This window comes from Colletotrichum jinshuiense, chromosome 2 (genome assembly GCF_051148585.1).
Source record: "Colletotrichum jinshuiense chromosome 2, complete sequence".
Taxonomy (NCBI): domain Eukaryota; kingdom Fungi; phylum Ascomycota; class Sordariomycetes; order Glomerellales; family Glomerellaceae; genus Colletotrichum; species Colletotrichum jinshuiense.
Genome location: NC_139309.1, coordinates 4022254 through 4049034, shown reverse-complemented (window position 1 = coordinate 4049034; position 26781 = coordinate 4022254). Strand labels below are relative to the sequence as shown.

General features: G+C 55.5%; 10 protein-coding genes across 10 annotated transcripts; 4 read left to right on the top strand and 6 right to left on the bottom strand.

Moving 5' to 3' along the window:
- Positions 1-562: 562 nt before the first annotated feature.
- EsH8_II_001047 (uncharacterized protein) lies at positions 563-2013 on the bottom strand (the record flags this gene model as incomplete). The annotated part of the gene is made up of 3 exons (XM_083264345.1): positions 563-606; positions 729-1748; positions 1812-2013. 3 exons carry the CDS (start codon positions 2011-2013, stop codon positions 563-565), a joined length of 1266 nt encoding a protein of 421 aa, XP_083121667.1.
- Positions 2014-3899: 1886 nt separating this feature from the next.
- EsH8_II_001046 (P-loop containing nucleoside triphosphate hydrolase protein) lies at positions 3900-8096 on the top strand (the record flags this gene model as incomplete). Its single annotated transcript, XM_083264344.1, has 3 exons — positions 3900-4022; positions 4089-5010; positions 5062-8096. 3 exons carry the CDS (start codon positions 3900-3902, stop codon positions 8094-8096), a joined length of 4080 nt encoding a protein of 1359 aa, XP_083121666.1.
- Positions 8097-9015: 919 nt separating this feature from the next.
- Positions 9016-9625, bottom strand: EsH8_II_001045 (ubiquitin-like protein ATG8; the record flags this gene model as incomplete). The annotated part of the gene is made up of 3 exons (XM_083264343.1): positions 9016-9073; positions 9134-9351; positions 9536-9625. 3 exons carry the CDS (start codon positions 9623-9625, stop codon positions 9016-9018), a joined length of 366 nt encoding a protein of 121 aa, XP_083121665.1.
- Positions 9626-11076: 1451 nt separating this feature from the next.
- Positions 11077-12392, top strand: EsH8_II_001044 (coproporphyrinogen oxidase; the record flags this gene model as incomplete). Its single annotated transcript, XM_083264342.1, has 2 exons — positions 11077-11292; positions 11373-12392. The coding sequence occupies 2 exons, from the start codon at positions 11077-11079 to the stop codon at positions 12390-12392; spliced, it is 1236 nt and encodes a 411-aa protein (XP_083121664.1).
- A 499-nt stretch (positions 12393-12891) lies between these two features.
- EsH8_II_001043 (uncharacterized protein) lies at positions 12892-13737 on the top strand (the record flags this gene model as incomplete). The annotated part of the gene is made up of 1 exon (XM_083264341.1): positions 12892-13737. The coding sequence occupies one exon, from the start codon at positions 12892-12894 to the stop codon at positions 13735-13737; it is 846 nt and encodes a 281-aa protein (XP_083121663.1).
- Positions 13738-13961: 224 nt separating this feature from the next.
- On the bottom strand, positions 13962-15118 carry EsH8_II_001042 (proteasome regulatory particle lid subunit RPN8; the record flags this gene model as incomplete). The annotated part of the gene is made up of 3 exons (XM_083264340.1): positions 13962-14540; positions 14596-14867; positions 14932-15118. 3 exons carry the CDS (start codon positions 15116-15118, stop codon positions 13962-13964), a joined length of 1038 nt encoding a protein of 345 aa, XP_083121662.1.
- Positions 15119-16384: 1266 nt separating this feature from the next.
- EsH8_II_001041 (adenylate kinase ADK1) lies at positions 16385-17436 on the top strand (the record flags this gene model as incomplete). Its single annotated transcript, XM_083264339.1, has 4 exons — positions 16385-16541; positions 16611-16663; positions 16737-16891; positions 16980-17436. The coding sequence occupies 4 exons, from the start codon at positions 16385-16387 to the stop codon at positions 17434-17436; spliced, it is 822 nt and encodes a 273-aa protein (XP_083121661.1).
- Positions 17437-18740: 1304 nt separating this feature from the next.
- Positions 18741-21722, bottom strand: EsH8_II_001040 (uncharacterized protein; the record flags this gene model as incomplete). The annotated part of the gene is made up of 7 exons (XM_083264338.1): positions 18741-18757; positions 18823-18985; positions 19091-19177; positions 19512-19947; positions 20020-21242; positions 21318-21566; positions 21681-21722. The coding sequence occupies 7 exons, from the start codon at positions 21720-21722 to the stop codon at positions 18741-18743; spliced, it is 2217 nt and encodes a 738-aa protein (XP_083121660.1).
- Positions 21723-23964: 2242 nt separating this feature from the next.
- On the bottom strand, positions 23965-24305 carry EsH8_II_001039 (uncharacterized protein; the record flags this gene model as incomplete). The annotated part of the gene is made up of 2 exons (XM_083264337.1): positions 23965-24064; positions 24121-24305. 2 exons carry the CDS (start codon positions 24303-24305, stop codon positions 23965-23967), a joined length of 285 nt encoding a protein of 94 aa, XP_083121659.1.
- Positions 24306-25596: 1291 nt separating this feature from the next.
- EsH8_II_001038 (DUF5315 domain-containing protein) lies at positions 25597-26421 on the bottom strand (the record flags this gene model as incomplete). The annotated part of the gene is made up of 1 exon (XM_083264336.1): positions 25597-26421. One exon carries the CDS (start codon positions 26419-26421, stop codon positions 25597-25599), a length of 825 nt encoding a protein of 274 aa, XP_083121658.1.
- Positions 26422-26781: the final 360 nt, after the last annotated feature.

Here is a 26781-nt window from a genome sequence, read left to right as displayed (position 1 = left end):
TAAAATAAAAGAGGGGCAGGCCAAAAAAAAAAAAAGGGTACATGACAGGAGAGAAAGAAAGCTAGGTAGGGGATAAGGGAACGTGTGGGGGATAGAAGTGGATCGAATTATACGTCTCCATTGTGTGTGTGTGTTGTATGTATATACGTACAGAGTGCAGACAGTTCCGGCAAGGCATCATTTTTTGGTGTATACTTATTTTAACAACAATTTTTTCCAACAATTTTCCAACCGTCAATTGAACTCGCGACTGGGCCATACGTCCTGTGTTGGCGAGAGCAACGTTGGCCTCAATTGAGAATGTAATTCGTGGGGGGGAGGGGGAATGGACAGGGGGAGAGGAGGAAAAATAATAAAAACACCCCCCCAAAAAAAAGACCTGGCTGGCAATGGTCACGCACGATCAAAAAAGTTTGCAGGCCTCGTAGAAAACATCATTGCATTCGACTCTAGCCAGTTCAGTCTAAAACTGCCGGACGGACGATTGCGTCATCGTCATTACTCCCAATAACACCATACCCATGCCCAATTGTAGATCTCTTATTAAATAAAATAAAACGTTTCAGTTCTCGGGCTCCTTTCCAAGTCCCAGGTGGTTCCAGCAGACTAAAGGTTACCAAGTTAGTAAACCACTTCTCCAACAGAATGCGAGGGGAGGAGAGGGGGGAGGGGGGGGGGGGGGGGGGGGCGGTGTGTAAGAAGCTAAAATAATAATAATGAAAACTTACTGGTGAAGCCGAGGTCGTCTCTGAAGTATGCCTGCATAACATCCTCACCCCACGTAGTACCCACACCGGGCCCGCTGGCGACGGCCTTCTTGCCGATGGCCAAGCCGATCATGGGCTCGATGGGACCGATCTCTGAGTACGTGGGCTTGTAGACCTGGGAGGTCAGCTTCGCGAGCATGTTCTGGTGGGTGTTGATGGCGGCGTATTGGCCCGTGTGCATGGCGGTGCCGCAGCGCTTGATGCCCGACCACAGCGTGATGTCGCCGACGGCGATGTGGTCGCCGGCGTTGGGGATGTCGGCGGACAGGACGAGGTTGGGGTGGATCTTGACGTAGCCCTCCTCGTCCTTGGCGGCCGCGGGGAAGTAGTCGGTCGAGGGCACGCTGCGCGAGATGGCCATGACGACCTCGCTGGCGACGAGCTTGTCGCCGTTGGTGAACTCCACCTCGTAGCGCGCGCGCCCGCCGGCGGCCGGGGCGTCGAGCTTGCGCGTCTCCTTGACACGGTGGTTCAGGAGCACCTCGACGCCGGCCTCCCTGGTCAGCTCCAGAGCCTTGTCCTTGCACTCGTCCGACAGGCCCTCGGAGGAGAGGAGCTTGTCCCGGGAGTGGACGAGGGTGACCTTGGTGTTGGGCTCGACCAGCTTCAGCTCCGCGGCCATCTCGATGCCCACGGCACCGCCTCCGACGATGATGACGCCGTCGGGGGCGTTGCGGACGGCGTGGATCTGCTCCTCGGCCTCGAGCAGGAACTGCTTCCGGGTCAAGGACTGAGGGACGACGGGGAACGCTCTGCGGAGACCAGAGGCGGCAACCAAGAAGTCGTAGGAGAAGTCTTGGGGCTGCTTGGTCGCATGGTCGAGGACTGTCGCCGTCTTGGTGGCAGTGTCGACCTTGTTGACGGTGCCCTGCACGAAGCGCACGTTGGGCCGCTGCAAGGAAGCGATGTCTTGGAACTTGACCCAAGACTTAGCGGCATATTCGGAGTCGGCGAAGGCAAGCGGCGAGCCGATCAGGTGGACTGCAGGACTGGGTTAGCGGGTCGACGGCCACACACACACAAGAGCCTGCTAGGGTCGCCTACAGAAGCCATCGCGCTCGTCGGCGATGGTGATCTCGACGGGGACGTTCTTGAAGTCGGGGTGGTGCTCGTAGGGAGTGTGGGCGAGACGCGGCGTTTTGCCGATGCTCAGGTCGAGCAGGTTCAAGGCAGTAGAGACACCTGCGTAGGAGATTCCCACGATGAAGACCTTGAAAGGAGGGATAGCACCAGGAAGAGAGCCCATGTTGTCTGCGGTTTGGTCGTTCTTGGGAGAGCAGTCTACGTCTGACCGAGAAAAGGCGGGAGAGAAGGACTGGCTGAAGCTAAAGGACTCTAGTGACGAGTTGTAAAGGGGCTGGCAAGTAGAGGCGACGGAAGGGAGTGAAGATGCAATTGTAGACGGAAACATGCGCGCGGTCAGTAGCAAACATAAAGACAGCGCCCGCCGGAAGCCGAGCGAGGAGCCTGCATCGGAACGGACATGCTGGACACGAGCGACACTGAGACTGGCTAAAGTTGCCCGATGAATCCCACCGAATCCTCCCAACAGGGACCCAGACTCACCCCTCCAACGCCGGGGAGAGAAGGGCAGTGGCAACAGGGGCAGGTCGAGCCGAGGGCTGGCTCGGAGAAGGAGTCGCACTGCAGCCGAGACAGCAGGACGAAGGGCACTCTGGATCCGCTGGGCCATGACGATCGAAGGGACCGGCGGGCAAAACAGCGAGGAGGGGAAGCGACAGCGGAGATGACGGCATGATTGGGTGGGTTTGGGCAAAAGGACTTTAGGCATTCGGAAGGGGATCCTAAAATATGTATTAGTGTGATGCCGTGTGTGCGAATAGTATGGGTAGCAGGCGCCAAGAGGCGGACCAAATTGCTGGTTGTAACCATCGGGGGTGAGGAGGGTCTAGGAATTAATTATCAGATGGTGGAGGACTTAAAGTTATCAGATCCGTCCGAAGGGCTGCAAGCCACTCCTAGCCCGGTCTCAGGCGGACCTCCTGCTGGGATCAACCGGTTACCTAACGAGGGCAAGTACAACAAGTACAAAAAAAAAAAAAAAAAGGTACGCGTTCCGAGACTGCGCCTCACTTTGAGTGGGCAGCGATGCTGGATTCCGTCTTTCATCTCGGGCTCCGACGCTTCCCGCCTGAGCGGATCGGCCGTGGAAAGCCAATGCGCCCGAGGCTTTGGAGCGCGGGGCTGCTCCTCATTGCAGCAGATGCGTACTATACACTACGGATACCGAGTGGTAGTTTCTTTTACAAATTCGAGACGGGGTGGGTGGGCGAGTGAGTGGGCGCGACGGTGGGTGGGCGGCACCAAATGCGCCATTTTTCCCAGGTATTGGCGATGTCTCAAGGTTTTCTCGCCGTATGTGAAGGAGGAAAATTAGTGAGGGTGAACGGATTTGTACACTACCACCTGTGATGATCCGCAGAGGAGCAGGGGGCTCCGTACGTACTGATACCCGCCAAGGGAGAAAGCTTCTTACCGCATCCGGAAGGACTTCACCGGCAGCGCCAAGACAAGTTATCTGATCCGAACCCACAACCCGACATCGGCCCCACCGTGTTTTGTTCTTTCGTTGCCCACCCCTCCGGCCCTCCGTCTCGCTATCGATGCTATCGCCAGCTGCGTGTCTTGCCACCCTGTCCACCAACAGTGCACCCTCCACCAGGGTACCATGGGTACCGTAGTACCTACTCTTCACGTGCTCAATTCGAGACAGTTGTCAACCATTGCTACAACCCATTGGCCCCCGTGGCACTAGCCTAGTTCCAGCTGATGCCCACCGCTGGGGGGGCCTTTGCCCATCCACTTTAGCTGCTCCACGATATTTTGGCTCTACTGCCAGAACTGGAATTACGTTTGCTGTAGCGGGGTCCTTTTTACGAATCGTGCTGTCATCAGGCCTGCGCTGCTTGGAACCCCCTAAACCACGGCTAACTGATATTGTTGCCGGTGCAAATGACCAAATCCCCTCCACTATCGCAAGGCCCCTAGCTCGGTTCATCGGCCAGGCCCTTGCGACAGACGCAGGCCAAGACTCACGATGCAACTACTTCTTACCTGCCACATCTAAAACGGGAAGTCCATTTCTGAATTTGGTTGACAGTGGCATGTTGTATGACCATGGCTGTTGACAAGGGCTCAAGAACGGCACCAGCCGAGCAGGCTGGTGACAGCAGTTCGATATCACCAGAGCAGCAGCAGCAGCAGCAGGCGGCCCCCAAAGACGCAGGAACAAATGTGAGTTGAATCCCAGATCGACCATCGACGGTTTACTTTTCCGCCAGGAGACTGACTGTTTTCCAGCGCTTCCAGGCTTTCTTCAGCTTTTTCCATCTGCTATTCTACGCCGACCCGACATGGATCGACGTCGTTCTGTTCGTCGTGGGCAGCATCACGGCCGCCGCCGCCGGCGTGCCCTTTCCTTTGATGGGAATCTTGTTTGGACAGCTGATTGACGATATGAACGGCGCGACATGCTCGGAAGGCTTGGGTGATGCGAGCGCCTACCAGGCCGCCGTCAACGAAAAGGTCCTCAAGCTCGTCTACATCAGCATTGGCAGCTTTGCCCTGATCTACTGCTATACCACCTCTTGGGGCTTGCTGAGCCAGAGGCTCGCCCAGCGGTTCCGTGAGAAATACTTCCAGAGTCTGCTGAGGCAGGATGTCGGCTTTTTCGAAAGCCGCCAGGCTGGTGAGGTATCGTCGCGCTTGAACTCCGACATCCAAACCATTCAGACCGGAACGTCTGAGAAGGTCGGCATCTTCATTGCAACAATCTCCTTCTTCATCACGGCCTACGTTATTGGCTTCATCAAATACGCAAAACTTGCGGGCATGCTGGTTTCCCTCATCCCGGCATACTTGCTCATGTCAATTGTGTGTGGAGGCTATGTCCAAAAATGGACCGGCACCATGTCCGACGGTATCGCCAAAGCCTCTTCAATCGCATCGGAGGCTCTATCTCACGTGGCCGTTGTTCAGGCCTTTGGCGCAGGACCGCGTCTGGAAGCCAAGTTCTCAGCACACATGATGGTGGCCCAGAAGGAGGGCATCAAGAAGGCCGCCGCTGCCGCCACGCAGGCTGGACTGCTCTACTTTATCGCATATTCTGCGAATGCTCTCGCCTATTGGCAAGGCAGCAAGGCCATCTCAGAGTCTGTTGCAGGGCGAGGAAATGGCACCTCAGTAGGTGACATTTACACGGTCGTGTTCCTCATCGTCGACGGTACGTCCCCCGTTTCTGTCCATCTTGCCTGCTCATGCTGACTGCTTCTAGCTTGCATCATGCTCGGTACCATCGCGCCTTTGCTTCCTCTTTTTGGATCGGCTTCAGCTGCTTTTGTGAAACTCCGAGCAGACATTGATTTGCACTCCAGCATTGACTCCGTGACCGAGGATGGCGAGAAACTCCCCTCGGATATCACCGGCACGGTCGAGCTGCGCGGTGTGACATTTGCTTACCCATCGCGACCCGATACGAACGTCCTAAAGAACGTCTCTCTTATGTGCCCCGGTGGAAAGTATACCGCCATCGTCGGTCTTTCGGGAAGCGGCAAGTCGACAATTGCCGGCTTGGCCACGAGAATATACGACCCCAAAGAAGGCACCGTTCTCTTTGACGGCCACGATCTTCGGAGCCTAAACGTTAGAAATGTACGCAGCTTTGTCAGTCTCGTTCAACAAGAGCCCTCGCTTCTCGATCGTTCCGTTCTCGAAAACATCGCACTCGGCCTCGTCAACTCGCCGAAGGAGGAGCACCAGGGGCTCAAGGCTGCACTCCACGGACCTCAGCTTGCCCAACTCGCAGAGGATCTGATGGGCGGTGCCGATCTCGACACCGCAGCTCAGGCATACGGCCCCGAAGTGGTTGAGATTGTCAAGCTTGTCCAGCACGCAACGGACCTTGCCGATGCGACCTCTTTCATCGACCGGCTCAAGCATGGGTTTGGAACAGCCGTTGGCAGCGGTGGCAAGCTCGTCAGTGGCGGCCAGAGGCAGCGTGTAGCTCTAGCACGGGCTCTCATCCGCGATCCGAAGATTCTGATTCTCGATGAAGCCACTGCGGCGCTGGATTCTGCCAGTGAACACCGGATCCAGAAAGCTGTCGAGCGTGTTTCTGAGGGCAGGACTCTGATCTCCATCGCTCATCGGCTCTCTACAATCAAGAACGCCGACAACATCATCGTGATGAATGCTGGAGATATTGTTGAACAAGGAAACCACGCCGACCTGATCGCACGCAACGGAGCCTACGCCAACTTGGTCAACCTGCAAAACATCCACACGACTGAGGAAGATGAGGCACCATCGCGCACGAGCACCGCTGTAGAGTCTTCGGCAGATACCATCGAAGTCGAGAAGAACGGCGTCGACCCCACAGATCTTGTCAAGGCCATTGAGACGGAGAAGGGAGAGAAGGAACCCGAAAAGCCCAAGAAGACACCAGCGGAAGACCTGCAGGATGGCGGACTGGATACGAACAAGTCAACCTGGTCGATAACGAAGAGACTGGGTGGCATGGTCCGCCCTCATTCTCTGTGGCTCCTCCTTGCCATTGTCGCGGCCTTCATCGTCGGTTGCACTTACAGTGCATCCGGTACAATCTTTGGTAACGCCATCGGCGTCGCCAGTCCATGCAACTCCCCCAGCTACATTTCCAGCAAGGGCGCGTTCTTTGCCGGCCTCTTTTTCATGGTCGCCTGCGTTGAATTCTTCGCCAACCTGGCCAGCTGGTCTGCCTTCGGCTACCTTGCCGAGAAGCTGCTGTACCAGATTCGTGTGCGGTCGTTCCGATCCCTCTTCCAACAGGAGCTCGAGTGGCACCAGTCTGAGAACCGCAATCCTACGACGCTCCTGTCCGTCATCACCAAAGATGCCGCAGCCATCGGTGGCTTCAGCGGCTCCATCATGGGCACCATCTTTGCTGTCGTCGTCAACCTCATCGTTGCCATCATCTACTCTCACATTCTGGCCTGGAGGATCGCCATCGTGTGTCTGGTCATCATCCCGATTCTTCTGGGCTCGGGCATCATGCAAATCCGAGTCCTCTCGAGGTTCGAGGAGAAGCACGCGGGAGCGTACGCTCAGGCTGTAGGCATCACCGTCGAGTCTGTCAACTCCATCAAGACCGTCGCCACTCTGTCTCTGGAGCATGAGGTCCTCGGGCAATACAAACGCGCCTTGAAGGGACCCAAGAAGGAAGTCATCGCGGCCAGCGCCATTGCCAACATTTGGCTCGCCGTCGCCAACAGCACCGGCAACATCATCTACGCGTTCGCATACTGGTGGGGCTCGAAGCAGATCATCGAGGGCCGCTACACGCAGACGCAGTTTCTCATCATCCTCGTCGCCATGCTCGTTGGCGCCCAGCTCTGGGGCCAGATGTTCAGTCTTGCGCCCGAGGTGACGCGAGCCCGCATGGCAGCTTCCAGAATCTTCAGCCTCCTCGACCTCGACAAGTCGGAGACAACCCCGTCCAGCAAAGAGGCCGACGCGCCAAAGGGAAAGGAGAAGGATGTCGAAGCCCTCGCAGACTCCAAGCCCAGACCCCGTTCAGGAAGAGGCGGCGTCGCTGTTTCCTTCAAGGGCGTTTCCTTCTCCTACCCTGCCCGCCCCGAGGTCCAGATCCTCGACAACATGTCCTTCACGATCCAGCCAGGCCAGTTCTGTGGCCTCGTCGGCCCTTCCGGTGCCGGAAAGTCCACCGTCATGGCCATGGTCCAGCGCATGTACACGCCCGGCACCGGCACGATCGAGATTGACGGTATGGACATTTCCAAGTTCGAAAACACCGAGTTCCGCGACGACATCGCCGTCGTGCCGCAGGACAGCGCCCTCTTCGACGGCAGCGTCAAATTCAATGTCGGCCTCGGCGCCCGCCCCGGCCAGGATGCGACAGACGAGGAAATCGAGGAGGCCTGCCGACTCGCCAACATTCACGAGACCATCATCGCCCTGCCCCAGGGGTACGACTCGGAATGCGGGCCCAACGGCTCGCAACTCTCGGGAGGCCAACGGCAGCGCATCGCCATCGCAAGAGCCCTGGTCCGGAAACCCCGCCTGTTGCTCTTGGATGAGAGCACGAGCGCACTCGATGCGGAGAGCGAGAGGGCGCTGCAGGAAGGGCTGGAACGCGCGGCCCGCGGCATCACCGTCATCGCCATCGCCCACAGACTGCACACGGTCCGCAAGGCGGACATCATCTTCGTCGTCGAGTCGGGCGCCGTGGCGGCCAAGGGAAAACACGAGGAGCTCATGGAGAAGAGCGAGAGCTACAGGCTGAATGCGATGCAACAGATGCTCGGTCACTAGAATACGGGGCCAGCATCACTCTCGTGACTTGGGTTTGGTTTGGTTTGAACTCTGTACTGTCGAGAAACTGTTGGGATAATGCTTTAATTAAAGACGGGATGGGTTTGGTAAAAAAAAGTTCTTAAACGGCGGGAAATCAAAGTGTTCGTTCGCGCTAGCCAACCTGCGATCTGGATGGATATGCGATCTGATGTCGCCGTGCCATCTCAGGCCTTAGACGTGCCATCTGTTGGCCAGAGCATCTAAGCTGCTGCATCCCTCCCGTCGTCAATGCGTTTGCGACGACACTATGCATGACGCCGGGGCGACCGAATCCCTCTGTCGGGGTCTCGGAGAGCTCTACCTTGCCGCATCGGTCAAACCGACTCTTTGACCATCGTTCAGGGGGGGGTTGGTGGGTTCACGCGTTTGAGCAAATCCGCAGCTTGGGTTATGCGCCCGTCACTCACGATGCCCGGAGCCAAAGCTTCACAGGAATTTCTCAAGGTTTCAAGACGAGGATTGAAGGGCACACTTAGGGCGGGGTTAAACGGCGCACTAATGAATAGTATGCTACACGGAATTCCAAGAAAGTCACCATAGCCATGAGAGAGAGAAAGAGAGGTGGAAGGCAACTGAACATGCGTTCTAAGGAAACCACTTAAAATTCATGAAGCCAATTTCCAGGCATAGTTCTCCGCGAGCCTTCAATTCTTGGTGCGTTCCCAAGCCACGCAGGAGTTTATGTGATCGGTCATGGGTCGCGCCTGACCCTGTGACCCCGCGCGATAACGTGACTGCGTTTCCTCATTACCCCCTGCTTCGGGGGGGAATCCGATATCCGTGAAAACCCATTCCAAAAGTGCTGAACCATAGCAGACCGAAACGCCGTGAACATTCTGAAGCCGTTAGGTGACTAGACCATCAGAAGGTTGGAAGCTTAAGCCGTTTCGAAGCCGCCGAAGGTGTTCTCGCCGGAGTAGGTGATGTAGAGGAAACTAAGTAGGGCCAGGTCAGCAAACTGCGGTTACAAGACGTTCTGAAGGTGGAGTGCATACCCGTCCTCGTCCTTGTGCTCCTCGTAGATGCTGCTCATGAGAGCAGCAGTGGGCGGCAAGACCTCATCGACGAAAATGAAGATAGCCTTCTCGGGCGAGAGCTTGATGCGCTTGCGGATGACGTAGACGAACTGGCCGACAGTCAAGTCCGCGGGAACGAGGTACTTCTTCTTGTCGATAGTAGCGATGTCGGACTTCTCGACTTTCTCGCAGATAACCTATGTCGTGAGAACCTTGGTTAGCTCCGGGGTCCTTGATAGTAGATACGAAGATCGGCGGTGACAGTCAAGCAACGTGGGGCGCAGGCGATAACGCGCGAAGCTGACAAAGGCAACAGCGACCTGCGACGAAGCCGCCCACGAACACGCACGAAAGAAGCCGCAGAAGAAGATGAGAGCTTACGGGAATGCGGTCAGAGTACTTCTGGCGGATGCGCTCGGCCTCAGCCTTTCGCTTCTCGAAGGGGTGCTCGTCCTTGAACTTGGATCGCATGATGACGGCTTGCAGGTGGATGGTGAAGTGGGTTGTGGGTTTCTAGATGGTCTGCTCCTGTGGAGTTGGGCGACGGTCAAGATATAGCTGACGAGATGTCTGTCGGAATGAAGATGACTGATGCCGGAGAAGTGTGTAGAAGAGAGAGTTTAGGTAACGAGGGGCTGCTTGCGAAGGCATAAGAGGATGGCCGGTTGCCGCCTTGGGGTGCCTTGGGGTCAGACACGGGGAATGGGCGGTCACTGAATGTCTGGTGGCCCAGGCGACAGGCTGGTTGGCTGGCTGCGTATCCCTACCGACCTTTGGTACCTAGAAAGGCAGGAACCCAAGGCAAGGTACGTACGGTGCGCAGCGGCTGGGAGGGCCTCGAATGACTAAGCTGGCAAGAACCCCACCCCCCCTTCCCCTCCCTATCCTCATTGCCTCAGCAGCAGCAGCACCTTATCCTTATCGGATTATCGGAGCGGGGCAAGACACCGATGAAATCCTAGTGGACCGGTGCAGGTGCGCAGGGTGCTGAGGCAAGATTGACGAAAGGCGAGGCAGGTGACCGGCCACGCAGCCACTTGACACAGCCTGGCAGCCTGTCACGCCTTCTGGATCCGACCTGAGTCACAAGAGGTCCTGGCACACTGTCCTCTGTGTTCCCCTTTTCGAACTGAGGTGCTGAAGAGTCAGTCTCACGGGATCGCAGTAGCCGCAACCTCCTGATACGTGCACGCAGCTACCATGTACTCATCTATACATGGAAGCCGGTTGTCAACCATAAGCTGCTGCTTTAAGCGCATAGTTACCTCAAGAGAGAGCTGTTGCAATGCCATATCTTACATCCTCGTCTTGACGTCATTTGTCCCCGGTAAGAGGTGAGAGAGGGACTATGGCAAAGCCCACTCACACTGGGACTTTGATTAACCACGAGGACAGTTGGGACTCTCTACCCGCACGGCTCGGCCTTATCTATCGAGCTTACCTAAGGAGCTCTATCCTAGACCTCTGATAACCGACCTTAGGGAAAGGGGGGCTCTTGAAAGCGAACGCAATCACTGTCCGGCCCGAGGGGTCGGAAAGCCTATGTTATACCTCAGGCATACATATGCTAACTCAGCACCGGCGGCGGCAGGTTGCACAGGGGTTCTCACCGCGCAAAGAGGCGTCTCCGGCGTTCGGCGGCAACGCAAGCCTCACCCCACCTTTGAATTGGCGAGTCTAGGCTGTTTAGCTTTGCTCCAGTGCTCCGTCGCTTCAGCGACCGGGGTCTCGCCCATTGAACGTGGAACGATTTCTGAATTTACTTTACAGCTGGCCTGACTGGCTCGAACGACGTCCAGTCAGTTCATGATCGCTACCCAGTGGTCTTATGCCTCTCACTTGAGAAAGAATCATCCGATTTCCAGCACACCAAGTCACTCCTTTCGACTCCCTTTAAGTTTTTGTATTTATATATTTCAGTCATGGCTTCCACAAAGCACACGCAAAGGTTGCTTGCACAACTCAGCAGCTCTCGCACCAGAATCGCCAGCAGCCAGCACCAGCTTCAATTGGGTCGCAGACTCGTCTCATCCTCCGCAAAGTCGCAATTCAAGGGTCAGAAGACCAACGCATCCTACAATCGGCTGTTAATTGGAGCAATTGGTCTTGCCGCTGCAGCACCCCTTGCCTACAAGATGGTACTGCAACTACACCCTTCCAGCACCCTTGCCGGCGCTTCCGCCCCTTGGCTTCAGGTTACTAACAATGCTCGATCCAGGCCGTCCAGGAACCCTTTCAACTCGACCCGCCAACCTTGGCTGAGCGCGATACCCTGACCAAGCGGGAAACCGAAATCACTGTCGATTCGCCCATGCGCCTGCGCATGGAGAAGTTCATCAAGGAACAGCAGCAGATCATCGTCAAGGAGCTCGAGAAGGTCGACGGAGGAAAGTTCCGCAAGGATGAATGGAGCCGCAAGGAGGGCGGCGGTGGAATCACTTGTGTGCTCCAGGACGGCAACGTGTTCGAGAAGGGCGGCGTCGGCGTCTCTGTCGTCTACGGAACCCTCCCCAAGCCCGCCATTGCCAAGATGCGCGTGAACCACAAGAACCTCGACGACAGCGTCGACGCCCTCCCCTTCTTCGCCGCCGGTCTCAGCATGGTCCTGCACCCCAAGAATCCCATGGCGCCGACAGTCCACTTGAACTACCGCTACTTCGAGACGTCCAACCCCGACGGGACCTCGCAGGCCTGGTGGTTCGGTGGTGGCAGCGATCTGACGCCATCATACCTGTTCGACGAAGATGCCGTTCACTTCCATAAGACGCTCAAGGAGACCTGTGATTCGCACGACAAGAGCTACTACCCACGCTTCAAGAAGTGGTGCGACGAGTACTTCTACAACAAGCACCGCGGCGAGTGCCGCGGTGTTGGTGGTATTTTCTTCGACGACTTGGACGAGACCGAGAAGGACCGCGAGAATACCTTCGCCTTCATCCAGGACTGCCTCAAGTCCTTCCTGCCCGGTTACATCCCCATTCTTGAGAAGAGGAAGGATATGCCGTTCAACGAGGCAGAGAAGGATTGGCAGCAGATCCGCCGAGGCAAGTACGTCGAGTTCAACCTGGTCCACGACCGCGGTACTGCCTTCGGTCTGAACACCCCCGGCTCGAGAGTCGAGAGTATTCTGATGAGCTTGCCTCTGACTGCGAGCTGGAAATACATGCATGAGCCTGAGCCTAAGAGTCGTGAGCAACGCCTCGTAGACGCGCTGAGGGCTCCCAAGGAGTGGGTGTAAAGATAACGGCGATAGGGAACTGGACATGGAGCAATGGATACGAGCGATATTTTCTGTACTATTATGCCCTTTTGTGGCGGACACAATGTGATTAGACAAAAGCCTTCCGGCGGCAAAACTCATAAGAGACATTTTCTTTTGTTCACAAACACCGGAGTTCAGTCAATTGTTGTCCTGGGATGCTATTTTGGCGACTGTAGATTTGAATATATTCCTACCTGGGTACCATTTGCGGAATTGAAATTGGAAGACTGGAGAGTTTCAGCCCGAATTTCACGTTTAATTCATCAGGAACTTGCATGACAACACAAAGCGGCATCTGAGGGGGTTGGGATTCTTTGTCTTCTGTTTTTTTTTTTGGAAGAGTAGAATTCCCAGAGTAGAATCGCTCGCAACAAGTTCTACCGACGAGACACGCAACAAATCTCAACCTCATCACTTACACCTTCCCAGACCAGATGACAATCAACCCCCAGTTGGGCCAGCAAAGGCGAAGAGCATGTCCCTATCGTCGCCGCCATCGTCTCATCTCCCTACACCCCGAGCTCTCATAACAAGCCTCATCAACTCCCTCACCTCTGCCTCTCTCCCACCATCCGCAGCCCCGCCATCCAACTACGGCGCCGGCGGAGACGACAACCGAAACCCCCTCAAATCCCTCCCGCAAGCCCACCGCCCGCTGCTGGTGACCCTCCATGTCCTCTTCCCATCCATAGTCCTCCCGGCCCTGGATCTCTTGGACCGCAACCTCATCACCCGCGTGGTCCCGGAAGCCTCTTCTACCGTCGCCGGCGGCGCCCAGGAACAGCACCCCGCCGACCCCGCACCCGACCAGAGCAACCAAGCCAATAACTCCAGCGACCATGACGCAGCTGCCGGCGAACAGGGGTCCTCACCACCGATCCCGCGCCACCACCTGCCGCCGGCCGCCGCCGCGTTCCATCTCGTCCGCTCCGTAGCATCCACATTGTCCCGACGCAACCACGCCGGCGGCACCTCGGCGTCCGCGGCAACGACGTACCTCGTCCAGCTCGACGCCTGGAATTGTACCTGCGCCAGCTTTGCCTTCGAGGCGTTCCCCGCCGACGCTGCTGGCTATGCGGAGGACGCCGAGTTTGAGATCAGGAATGCTGACGCTGCGGAAGATTCAGACCAGGAGGGTCCAGCGAAGGAATGGCAGTTCGGGGGATTGAGTCAGAATGGATTGGACCACGGAAGTGTCCCTTGTTGCAAACATCTCCTGGGTTGTCTGCTCTCTGAGCAGTGGGGGAATGCCCTGGGGAAGTATGTAATGGAGAGGAGGGTGAGCAGGGAGGAGATGGCGGGGTTAATTGCGGGTGTGTAATGGAACATTGCGAGAGCATTGACAAGAGGACGGAGGATAAAACCTCATGATCATCAGTTCAAAACATGCTATCATTTTACAAGGCACACTCTTTTCTTGCGAATATGCCTGTTCCACCCGGCCTGCCGCCCTGGACGCCGAGATATTATGACATGCCCACGTCCCAATGTCTATGGCGGGTATCAGTTCCCGTGTTTCCCTTCCGCTACGTCACCGCGCAGGTTCTATTTCTTCTTCTCCTTCGCCTCCTTATCCTTGTCGGAGGACTCCTTGTTCTCGCCGTTGACGCCGTTCGCCTTATCGTCCTTCTTCTCATCCTTGCCGTTCGCCTCATCTTTCTTAGCCTCCTTCTCCTCCGCCTGCTGCCGGTTCTGAATCTTGTTCTCGATAAGGTCGTGGAAGGCCGTGATGGCGCGGATGAGACTGCTGAGGTAGATGGCCATGAGCTGGTCGTTGGTCTTGATACTCATGGCGTGAGAGAGCTCGCCACCGGTTGACTTGCCGTCACCCTTTGGCGTCGACAGGTTGGGTAGGAGGTTGAAGACGTCTTGGAGATTGCCCAGGATGGCGTGGTTGACGGGGAGCTGTCCGTCGAGGACCTTCTGGAGGTAGGCGCCAATGTCGCGGAGGCGAAGGTGCAGTCCCTGGAGAGATTGGAGTTGGTTTGTTATTCTTGTCGAGAGGGTTCCCACTGCGACATCGCGAATGTCGCGGAGGAGGTGCTCGACACCGATTTCCTCTGCTTCCTCGGCCTCGATAATTGACGGAGTGTGGACGAAGGTTCTCGACGTGGTTGTGCCGTCCTATTTCATGTTAATCAGCGTCAGACTCACACATCGAGACCATTCCGATACTTACGTCCTTGATCTCCTCCACAGCGAAGTATGCGTCCGTCGGCACACCCGCTTCCTTGGGCTGTACATCAATAATGACTAGGAGAGGGTTTGGGGTGTAGCGCTTGAACAGCTCGTTGATCTCAAGGTCGGATGCCCGCAGCTTGGGGCCGGAGTGATACCAGCCGATCAGCTTTTCCCTCGCGTTGACCTTCTTGAACATGTCATTCATTCCTTCGACATAGTTGTGATCCAAGAACCACACTGAGGGGTCTTTGTCATCCTCCTCGAAGGGTACTGCATGGATGGTCAGCCTCGCGGGGGTGGCCTCGATGTTCGTGGACCGACAAAACAGTCATACCTGCAAAACTGTTGGATACACGGACGTTGTTGCCGTCATTTGAGCCCAGCAGGACACCCACCACTCTCCGTTTCGATCCCTTGACTACCGCCCGGTTGTAGTGGTCGACAACGGAAAGAAGCACGAGAGGGGCAACGGATACATTCCGCTGGACGAGAGACAGAGTCTCTGCGGTAGTGGCAGGCATGATAGAGGGGTTTTCGTAGCTTCGTAAGGTAGATTGGTTCGTGTTCGCGAGGAGATGGCGGGTCGGGGGAGGCGGTAGTGATTTTGTTTTGTGTTGCAAGGTGGTGGTGGTGGTGGTGTCGTAACTGCTGAGGCTGCCTTCCCGCCCAGCTTAGCTACGAATCGGGCTTAGGTGCCAGCGAAAGCTCGAGCCTCGCCAAATCACGTGGAGGCACAGTAAGCAGGTGGAAGCCACACATTATCTAAGCCAGCAGGACACAGGAAGCCACCAGCCACAGCCGGGCTTTTGGTCTGTCTTGCAGGCGACAGGCAGTGGCAGCATTCACTTCTTTAGTCATCAGCCGATGCAGATTATCTCCGTGCAGCAGCAGCCAAGTCCGGCGTCGGCCCTGCAAGCATGCTCAATGAGTAAGGTGGCCCTGATAGCTTGACGTCGTGTTTTTATTGCATCTCACAGCGGCAACAAGTAACGGCTGAACACGAAGCCAATTGAGGTCTTCGGAGAATTGCGGGTGACTGGGATCACCCTAAGAGACGCACATGTTGCACCGGAAAGCACCAAAGGCACCTCGAAGCCAAAACTAGAGACCCAGTGACCTCATACCAAGGCGTCCCATCCGGTGCGCCGGGGGCATTTTGGAGAGCTTCTGATGCCGTCCCTTATCCGCAAGCTACCTAGTTCGTGGCGTGAAAGTATCCAGTACGTACCCTCGCTGGACCTCGGCGGAGAGGGAATGGCTGGCGCCAGCCAATGACAGGCGGAGCGCTGTAACGGAAGCGCAACCAGTGGCACCAGGGCGGAAATATGGAGGGCGCTGTTATGCTGCGAAACAGCCGAACGAACGCCTACCACCCTGATCCCCAGCAGAAAAGTCCAGCGGTCCCCGGCGCCGTATCTGCCCAATCACCGTGCCGCTTCTCGACACCGGGGCCGTCTGGTGGTCTGTCACCTGCCTTGACGGGGCCATTTTCGCAGCACTGTAGCGCAAAGCTCGGTACAGTGTATGTGGTACCTGGCACAACCGGGGACGGAACCTGGGCGACTTGGCCTGCCAGGCCTCGCAACAATTCTCAACCTCTTTCGCAATTATTTTTCCCGCAACGCTTTAGTCGGATTGCTCCCCAGTCCTCCAACCTCTGCCTCGACTCCATAACCTTCTCCTCTCCTCTCTTCCCCCTTCTTCTGTAGTCTCTTCCTGCATTTCTTTGCTCCTCCCCCGCCATCTAGCCTCGGTCCGGCTCTATCGATCCAACACAAGCCGTCAAAATGAGCAGTCTCGTTGAGGAAGCAGTCAAGAAGCTGACCAACACGGTCGAGACCCTGGAGTCCAGAATCAAGGCTCTGGAGGACCGCGCGACCGGCGGCTCTGGCAAGCTCACCACTGAGGAAGTTCGCATGATCCTCATCGGCCCCCCTGGTGCCGGTAAGTAGCTCCAGTCGAGCGATTTCGCGCATGCAGTTTTGCCACGGCAATACTGAACCTTTCGCATAGGCAAGGGTACCCAAGCCCCCAAGATCAAGGAGAAGTTCAACTGCTGCCACTTGGTAAGTCAATTGGCCCCCCATTGACAGGAGACCTACTCTCTAGATCATTTCTGACAACGAGTTTCACTCGCAGGCCACTGGCGACATGCTGCGATCTCAGGTCGCCAAGAAGACTCCGCTCGGCCGGGAAGCTAAGAAGATCATGGACCAAGGTGGCCTTGTTAGCGATGACATCGTCATTGGCATGATCAAGGAGGAGTTGGAGAACAACAAGGAGTGCAAGGGAGGGTATGGCGCATCTTCCCCCCGGTCCCGGAGCTGGATGAATGATCTGAAGGCACACAGCGAGTGAGTTTTGCTGACGGCGACAACCTAGCTTCATCCTCGACGGTTTCCCCCGTACCGTCCCCCAGGCCGAGGGTCTCGACGCCATGCTCAAGGCGCGTAACCAGAAGCTCCAGCACGCTGTCGAGCTGCAGATCGACGACTCCCTTCTTGTCGCCCGCATCACCGGCCGTCTGGTCCACCCCGCCAGCGGTCGCAGCTACCACAGCACCTTCAACCCCCCCAAGGAGTACATGAAGGATGACATTACGGGCGAGCCCCTCATCCAGCGCAGCGACGACAACGCCGAGGCCCTGAAGAAGCGCCTGGCAACCTACCACTCCCAGACTGCCCCCGTTGTCGGTTACTACAAGGACACCGGCATTTGGAAGGGTCTCGACGCGTCGCAAGAGCCCGGCCAGGTGTGGAAGAACATGCTCGAGGTCTTCGAGTCCCAGCGCCAGGGCCATGCCTCCGGCATCCTCAGCCGCATTGCCGGAAAGAACTAGACGGGTATGGGCACTACCTTGCTCTCCCACCGCCCGCTCGTTCCCGCTCTAGACTACGAAGAAACGAGATGGTTGATTTGAACGTCTTTCCGGCCCTCTGTCATCCTCGGAAATCACGGCCGGAAAAGGAGGACGTGGATCGGAGGAACTTTTTTATGGGACTTTTATGGATCATGAAATGGACTGGAAAGGATTCATCCCGGTTCCCCTTCCTGCTAAAACAACAGGCTGGCTTTTGTCTTTTGCGTCGACGTGGCCAAACTTCTGGCATTTCCGCCCGCTCAACCGCCGAGGATCTGTTGTATCGTGTAGAAAAACCCTCTCCATCGCACGCTTGTATGTAACACAACAACATTATTGTCTCACTAATAACCAAAAACGGCGGCTTGCAGCTGGATGGCCCAAACACACAAATATGCCTTCAAATCATCGGAGGTGTTCTTCTATTGTATGCGTGAGAGAGTGAAATGATTCCCTGTGACGCGTTGGAGATTGCCGGACGCGTCAACGAACACCGTGGCCGGATTCGGCCTATCTCGGTGTTTGCCCAGAAGCGTAACGGTGGGGCCGCATTATTCCCCGAGTCCCGTCTTCTCCGATTGAAGAAACCGGCTTGCCATCATTCCTCTCTCTCTCGCCATCCGCCTGGACCGAACGTCACCTACTTAGTCACATCCGGGACGTCCGGGCTCGTGATGGCGGGGGGCGAGGGGTGTTGTGTGGCAAATGAATAGTAAATAATACCTCGGCCGCGGGCAGCGCGGATCGGGGGTACCCGCAGACGTAGACCACCACCCTTTCCCCAGACGACGTGGAACTTCACATGGTAGCCAAGCGAGAGAGGTCGGTCAACGGGAATAGTCATATTTTATCAATTCTCTAAGCCCAAGAGTGACGAACGAACTTGATTGACCCCAGCCAAACCAACAAAAGAACATTCCCAACCCTGCCGCAAGGCTTGCACCTCCCAGATGCTGCAACTATATCAGGCAAGAGGCACGAAAGGGGTCGATGAAAATAAGAGACTTTGTAAAAGGAGACAGAATTCCGCCCATGACCGCCCAGTGCAATGCAATGCTCCCGAGATGCAGGCCAGCCAAGCCATCCCCTTTTCGCTAAGACAAAATCAAAAAGAAAAAAAAGGGAAGAAAGGTCCAACGCCACGATGCTTTCTGTTACTCCGGCGTAACCGGCACCAAAAAGGCGTAATAAGAAGTCAAATATGTAAAAGTGGCAATGTAGCTAAGGCGTCGTGCGTTACACAAAGAGACGCAAGGTGTAACGTGCCGGGAGCTCGAGGTGGCTTATTTTCTAGGGGTAGCTGCAGTTTTCGCTCATTAGTCCTCAAAGAACATATTGCTTTGACAAAGAAGGACGGGAGTCTACCATTGACCATCTGCCTCTGCTTGCCCAACCAGCTCTTGGGCATCTCGTTGCGCCTTTGCAACACGACGTGGTTGCTCTGGATACGACTAGTAAGATCATACCACGCCGTGGCAATAAGCGCGTTCTCGCGTTGGAGATTCTTGATGATCTGGTCGCTTGCAGCCTTTTGATGCCACGCTTGTTAGCCGCCCGTTCTCACAAGTACACCAAGACCGGTGTTCAAAAGAAGAAATTGTATCATTGGGTCTATAACATGGCGAACACGTACCTTTTGTGCCGCGGCAGCTTCTCCGCCCTCCGCGGCCTTGAGCTTCCGCTGCAAGTCGTATTTATCTTGTTCGGCCTTCTCCAGTTGCTGAGGGGGAGAAAAACCGTTAGTTACACCCGTACAAAGGCAAATGTATCAGAGATGAAAACAATGGTCACAAAGGAAAGAATCAACGCCTAGAAGTAGAAGGCGTTTTTGACCGTCCGAAAACCTTTTTCCACCAACTCTTCTTCTGCTGGACTTTTGGGGATGGGGGATTTGATTGAGTTGGAAAATGAGCATGTGAATGGCATGGGGGAGCTTGGGGCCGAACACTCGGATTACTGTCGTACAAGACAGCTGCCGGCGGTGTAGTCGGTGTTTTGGAAACACCGACTTTGGTACGTCGCAGGCCGATGAAAGAATTGGGGCGGAAACTCACCGATTGTCGCTCCTTGAGTCTGGAGCGCAATTTCTCGACCTTGTCTTGGAGTTTCTGGACAACCTCGGTAGGTTCGGCACCATCTTGCCGTCCCTCCTTGGCCTCGTCCAGGTCCTTTCGTAGTTTGTCCTTTTCGAGTAGTGCATTTATGAGTGAGCTGCGCTGCTCTTCTAGGTCAGTACCGAGGTTCTTGACCTGTTGGCGTGCAGCCTCGAGTTCCTCTCGAATTGACACTGAAATGAGCTGGTCAGTAGACTTGAGTTCTTCGAGGGCTTCAACGCTGTCCTTCGCAACCGCAGAGAGATCAGTCCTCGCGCTGAGAAGGTCACGGTCCTTGTCTGCGAGCTGAGCAAGAATCTCGCCCAATTTCCTCTTTTCGCTGTCAAGCTCATGGGTCTTCTGGGCGAGCTGGATTCTCAGGTTGGCAAGTACTTCGCTGTGGTAGTAGTTTTGAGTTAGCACTTTATCCAGGCCAAGTCGTATAGCCGAGTCAACGATTTCAACTAACTTTTCGCCGCTGCTCTCGATCAGAGCGCTGATCTGAGCTTCTGCGAGCTGCTGTTTCTCGAAGGTGTCGTTATAAGTTCCTTGAATGCGCTCCCGTTGCCTACGCTCGTCCTCGAGCTCTTGTCGTAGCCGAGCGTTCTCTGACGCAGAGCCCATGCCGCTGCGCAACAAGTTGTTTTCGGCCTTGAGACGTGAGACCTCGAGGTTGAGGTTGGGAGGCGCGCTGCTGCCAGCCCCCTCAAGCTCTTGCTCGAGGCTGAAGCCTGTGGTCCCGGCATCTGGCGACAAGGCAGACTGCGACCCGGCGTTGATCTGCTCCTGCAGGTCGGCAATCAGTCGCTCATCAGACAGACGCTGAGCGTCAAGAGTTGCCAAACGAGCCCTCAGTTGCATGGTATCGTCGTGAAGAGCTCGTCGCTGCGCGTCCAACTCAACATACTGCAGCTCATAATCTCTGAGCTTCGAGGCATACTGCTCGTTGGTCTGCTCCAACGCCTGGTTCCTCTTCAGGACCTTCTCATACTCGATGAGGTCGCGCTGCATCTGCTCCTTCTCATACAACAAATTGTCCATCTCTTTTGATAGGGTGGACTGTGCCTCGAGTTTCTGCTTGTATCGCTCCACCATGTTGGCCTTGCGAGAGAGCTCCTCGTTCTTGAATCGCAACTCCTTCACCTCATCGTCCAGTGTCTCGAGCTTTTGGGTCTTGGCCTTGAGCGCCGCGACTTCGCTCGTCAGTCGCTCCTTGGTAATGCGATCATCTTCGGCTTGTGCCTCCTGGTTGGCAATGAGCTCATCTTGCTCGCGCAGCTTAAGCTCCAGCGACTGGATGACCTCCTTCCCCGCGCCATCTTGAGCACTGTGGAACGCCTCCAGCTCTCTGCCTTTCCGAACAACCTCCTCTTTCAAATCGTCATAACTCTCCTGCAAGTGACCCAAGCGCGTTTCCATGTCTGCGAGCAGCTTTCCCTTCTTGTCAAGGTCAGAGCGGAGACGAATGTTGTCGGCTTCCATCGCCAGGTCGACATCGTGACTTTCGTGGCCGACATCAGAGGCCTCTTCAAGGTCCGCGGCATCGGCGTCGTCCATCGCCACCTTCATATCTTGAGTGATCCGTTGCAGCTGCATAAGATTTGTCTTGTCCGAGATGTCCTGGGTGATGCGCATAACATATCGCTCGTTGTTACTACCGAGCATTGCAATGGCAAAGAGAACCGCAAGAAGCTGACAAGGACAACATGTTAGTCGAGGCATTGGTTCCCGTAGCTTGAGCAAGGACGGGCACGTGTGTGAGCATACCTGGCTGATGGCCTCCGGCTTTGCTTCTCTGTCTCTGGGGCGGATGTCGGCGAGCTTGGTCTGGCGGATTAGGCTGGGGCACTCGCGGTAGACCAGCCTGGTAATGCCCTTGTAGACGTCGTAGAGTTCGCCCTCGCTGCCGTTCGAGTCGAAGGAGGGGTCAAGGTCGCGGAGGACCTGGGATAAGAGGTGGCCATCGAGGAAGTCGGATATTGAGTCGGCCTTTTTATCGAGCGGGAAGGTATTCGCCTGTGCAGATGCATTGAGTTAGCATAATCTCCCGACAGTAAAGCAGTCTGTAGCGACGCAACACGACCGGTCAAGGGGGTAGACTAGGAGGGAAAGCGCAGCATGACAACTTACCCATTGAACCAGCGCGGCCTGCGCGCTCTCTGAATACGGCATGATGCCTACTTAATTCGTCGTAACGGTCGTTTTCTTCGTGGCCGTCTGTATTCTGACTATAGATCTTGAGTAGGTTTAGAGCACGTGGAAAGCGAATGGGTTCGGTTCCACCAAGTTCGTGGATGCAAGTCAAAGTGATACGGGAAATGTGGTTCCATGGGCCCGGGAAGCTCGCATCGCAAAGGGGCAGTAGGGTAAGGAGGATATTAAAGGTGTGTCGGGTCGTGAAGAGCCTCGTCGGCCGAGGAAGGGCGGTGAAAGGAATGTGAACAGAGCCTTGTTCGCGCACAGGTGAATGGGACAGGGAAAAAAAAGTGTCTTGTACTCGTCGTCCGGTCCCAAAGACAGACGCATTGTTCACGTTCAAACTCTCTCTCTCTGTCGAATCCACTCTCAATCTTGCTCCTGCATGACCTGCATCGAGCTCCCCTTATCGATTACTTGCCAAAGGCAGCTAGAGGGATTACCTTGCCGCGTGGTGCGCAACTACCGTCACTACTGTCAGGGTACATAGGTACTTCGCCGGGCAACTGCAGACGGCAATAAAGCAATAAAGCGAAATACCACCCCTTAACATTAAGGTGCCTCCCGCCCCCCCAAAGCCCGAAACTCGAAATGACGCGAAGCGGGACAAATGGCCAGGGGAGGGGGCCTGGATGCTACAGTGGGGCGGACACAGCTACAATGTAGCAGAATACAGAGTAAAGAGACCACTGATAGCACCGGGCTTCTCTATCTGACCCTACCCTTGGAGCCTGTGGATAGACAGCCAAACACAAGCTGGAACGGCCTACCTGTGACCTGAGGTGCATAACACAGCGCTAATCCTGTCGGGGTTTTCTTTCCTTTCTGTTGGGATTCTCCTTTCAAAAAAGGCTTATTTGAACTCTTATGTTTATGATTAACACGGGCAAGAACAAGAATTCAAAATTATTGATCAGCAACAGGTGTACTCGGCACATTTTTTACTCATTTCCCCCCGATGGTCATAGATCAGTTGACAGTGTTTCTGTTGAGCAACACAGATCGCAAATTAAACAGCTGTCCTGCCTTTTTGCTTGAGCACAGACTCACCCCAGGTGCTGGACATTCCCTGGGGCATGGATGGGTTGGCCCCTTCAATTGTTACATCGTGACAGCGCCAGTATAACGCCCCGGCAAAGCTTGGTAACCATGCCATTGTAGAGGTTTTTCCTTCTTCTATGACTTCCTGTGACATGGAGTACTGGGCGCTGGACCCAAGGCTGAAGAATGTATTCTTCAGCACACTCGGTATCTCCAGTGAGATCCAGAGACAATGGTTCTTCGCTGTGGCTTTCGAAGGAGCCCCCCACAATGCGCTTTGACATGTCTGTGACATGGCCATGTCTTGCTCTGCCCGGCGCAATTGGACCATGACGCTGCATCCAGGGACACCGGCTCTCATTCCGCGAAGGCAGCCCATCGCACATGATGCCGCAGACTGTGGTGTACAGCACCTGCAGCAGGAAGCACTTTAGACGACACCTAAACATGTTAATCGAGATTGCGCTGTCCAGTAACGATATCTTCTCCCACCAAGTTAAACAAACATCCTGGGCCGGCAGTGGGGAAGCTAGAAGACGCATAAATCCGCTTTTGATCTACGCATCTGCTTTCCGCACACGATTCCTCTCCACTCATCAAGCACATCACCTGTAGGTTAGAGGCTGGAGGGTTCTTACAAGGCTTGGATATGTCACTGGCCTTGCTACCTATGTGGTCTATCAGCCGCATACAGCCCTCGCATCGACTACTCGCCGGCCCACGAACCGCGATGACGTCGATACTCGGACAAATGCTGAGCCTTCATTGATCAAATGTGAGCCGTCAAGTACCATCCAGCCAAACTCGAGTCAATTAAAGTGAATGTTTTGATGTTGTATTTATTTTGCGGCATTGACAAGGATATGACCAGTTGCGACCAATCCTTTCGCTGCCCTATATAAAAAGGTGCCCGAAGACACTATTGAATGGTGGAAAACTCCTTGACTCCGTAGCGATAAACCGTCTATGACGAAAATGGGGGTAAAAAGTGCCTCCTTGCTTGTCCCTGTCGCAGCCGCCAGGAAAGGGGCGGATATCATTTTTCTCGTGACCTAGTCCAGCCAAAGTCCTTTTCACACATTGTCGTATCCTTCACTAGTCGAATGCTTCGCAAAAATCGAATCGCAGGTCGTGCCAACGGATCGGGATCCGGTTTTTAATGCAGCGACGCATCGCTCTAGGAACCGGAAACGGTCTGGTCCTCGTCGATCACGAGACCCTCGCTGAAGGACTGAACAGACTCGAGGACCTTGACAGGCGTGACGGCGGCAAATCCCCTGCAAATATGTTAGTTGCTACAGTCCAAGTGTCTGGTCGGCGTAGCGGTGCCTACCTGATGAGGGAGTAGGTGTGGGTGATCTGGCCACCGGCATCAATGATGGACTGTTTGGCCTTCTGGATGATTTCGTCGCTGATGGATTCGGACTTGGCCCAAATGATGACAGACTTCATCTGGTCGACGGCGAGGACACCGGGAACGACGGCGAGCGCGGCAACGAGGAACGCGGAGGGTCTCATGGTCACGGATTTCGAGATGGAGGGTTGTCGAGGAATATAGGGTTGAAGGATCTGTAAAGCCGAAGACTTGGAATACGAAAGTGGGCAGACGGCTTAGCAGAACGTCGGGAGGGATCAGCTATCGATCAACGTCGAGGATGATCGGAATGGCGGAGTGGGAGGAAAAGGCAGCAGACGATGCGTTGTAGGGGGCCGTGTGGGGAGTTCGCGGGTATTAAATCGTTCTTTGCTGGAGACAGACGGATTGAGAAGGGTGGGTGGATGCAAGGTGCAAGTTGGACGGTGACGGACTGGACCTGGGTGTTTGGGTTCCCCTTTGTCAGTGACGGATGGGGACAGTGCGGGAGGTACCTAAGACGGGCAATTGCCAGCCGAATCTTACTTACCACCTGCCCCATGGGTACCGGTGGTGCCCTTAAATAACTGGTAATTGGTCCAAAGTGTTCTGCCTAGCCAGGTCTCTTCTTCCAAGTTCCCGTACACTACGTGTACATAGGCTTCCAGCCAGCTTTGGGAGCCGGCAGTGATGGGGCAACAGTGGCGCTACCGAACTGTATGGATGCCCATGTGCATATTTTTGCCAGCATTTCCGTCCGACTTTCCATACATGGTACGGGGTGGCGGGCCTTGGCGCAGCTTCAACAGTGCAACAGAGTACCCACTTTCCTGTCTCTCTCTCCACGTCTTGTCCACCGTCCCGTCTGAATTCGGCCTTCCCTGTCCGGAAGGCCCAGCTGCATGGAGCTACTTCGTCAGTCTCACCACCTAATCAACCATACCATCGAGCAATGTGTATGACGAACTTATAGGTGCAACCTCTACCCTCTGTGGCGCCAACGCCCGTCTGGCGCTCCCGCTTATCCCGTTGTAGAATTAACAAGTGACATTGCTGCCTGCCATCGCCCGGCCCACGTGTACGTATGCTCAGCCGATGACGGGACTCGCAGGACCCAACTTGATAACCCGTGCCAGTGTATGGACCTCAGAGAGAGCTTACGTGTTGGGCTCACCGCAGCTTTCAACAACTGGCAGGTAAGTCGACATATTTTTCAAAGTATTATTGGATACTGGCCCAGTGCCCGTAGAGGCACAGTACAACCCCCGGCTCATAGAGGTGACGCATGCATCAAGGTGTCCCATTCTCTCCGTGATGTGCATAAGATCCTCGACGCCAATTCATGATCCCCAAATAATAAACTCCAGCCCTGAGAATGCAGATGAACAAAGTTTGGCGCAATGCAGAGGCCAAACCGTACATCCATGAAAGTAACCACAAGGTCCTCGGATGCCTCTACCCCTTTGCACTGCCTGCCATGCTGTCGTTCTCACCCCAGATATCTTTAGTCTCCTGCTCAACGGCTTGCATGGCAACAGCAACATCTTCAAGCTTGGCAACGACGTCAAGGACGCCCTGGTTGACCCGCTGGAAATATCGGTCGTTGGCTTCGCGTCTCTTCCGCGCAAGGAGAATATCCACCTCCGTCTCCTGCTCGAGCTTAGCACCGAGGCGCTCTGTACCGCCGCTGCTGCCTGGTCTACCACCACCGCTTCCCGTACTTCGCGGTCCCTCGGTGCCATCTGAAGCCATGCCGGTTTCTCCCAGAACTGCGCCCTTCAAGTTGCGAACTTCCTCCCCAGCTGCTGACGCATTGGAACGTTGACCGGTCATCTCAATAGCCTCGTCGGCTTCGCTCCGTGCCCAAGCCTGCGCCAGAGCTATCTGGGCTGTCCGCAACTCTTCCAGCTTGCGGTCGTGATCCGGACCAAAGACGTGAGTTCCACCGGATGCCGACAGCTCAACCTCCTCGAGCGTCGCCTGCATCTCCGCCCATAAAGCGTCAGTCCTGTCGGTGCTCCGGGTGCTGTGTGACGTCTTGAGATTACGGGCAGGGCGAGCAACGGACGGCGTAACGACCGATCCGGTGTGAAGTGATCCATTTAGTTGGAGGTTCATGGCTTGCTGTGGCAGAGGTGAGACGCCTGCAGATGAAGATGTCGGCGCTCCTGGCGCGAGGATGCCAGGTAGGGAGGCATGAGAGGCAGCAGGAGAAGGATGTAAGAAGAGAGTTGGCGGAGGATCGCGCTGTTTTCCTTTGCTCTTGACTGATTGAGACATGCCTACATTTTGGGTGTCGTCGTGCACATTCCGAGCTCTGGGCTGAAGGCCTGAGACAGTATCTCTCGAACCTGACGGCATCTGATCGGATTGGTTGGATACACAAGTAGGTTGCCAACCTAGCGGCCAGCCCCCTGGCCAAACCATTGAGACAGGGGCGTCAAAGCTCCGTGCGAACTCGATGCATATGGTTGGTTGATACATGGATCCACTCGCGTACTTTCCACCCGAGCTTCTTCCGCTCGTTAAGGCAAGCCCGAACCATTTTGCACGTGATCATTTTCCTGCTGCGCTTCCCCAAGTTCCCCTCTAGGGCCACCAAACCCTACCAAAAATTGCCATTGACGGATCCAGCCTCAG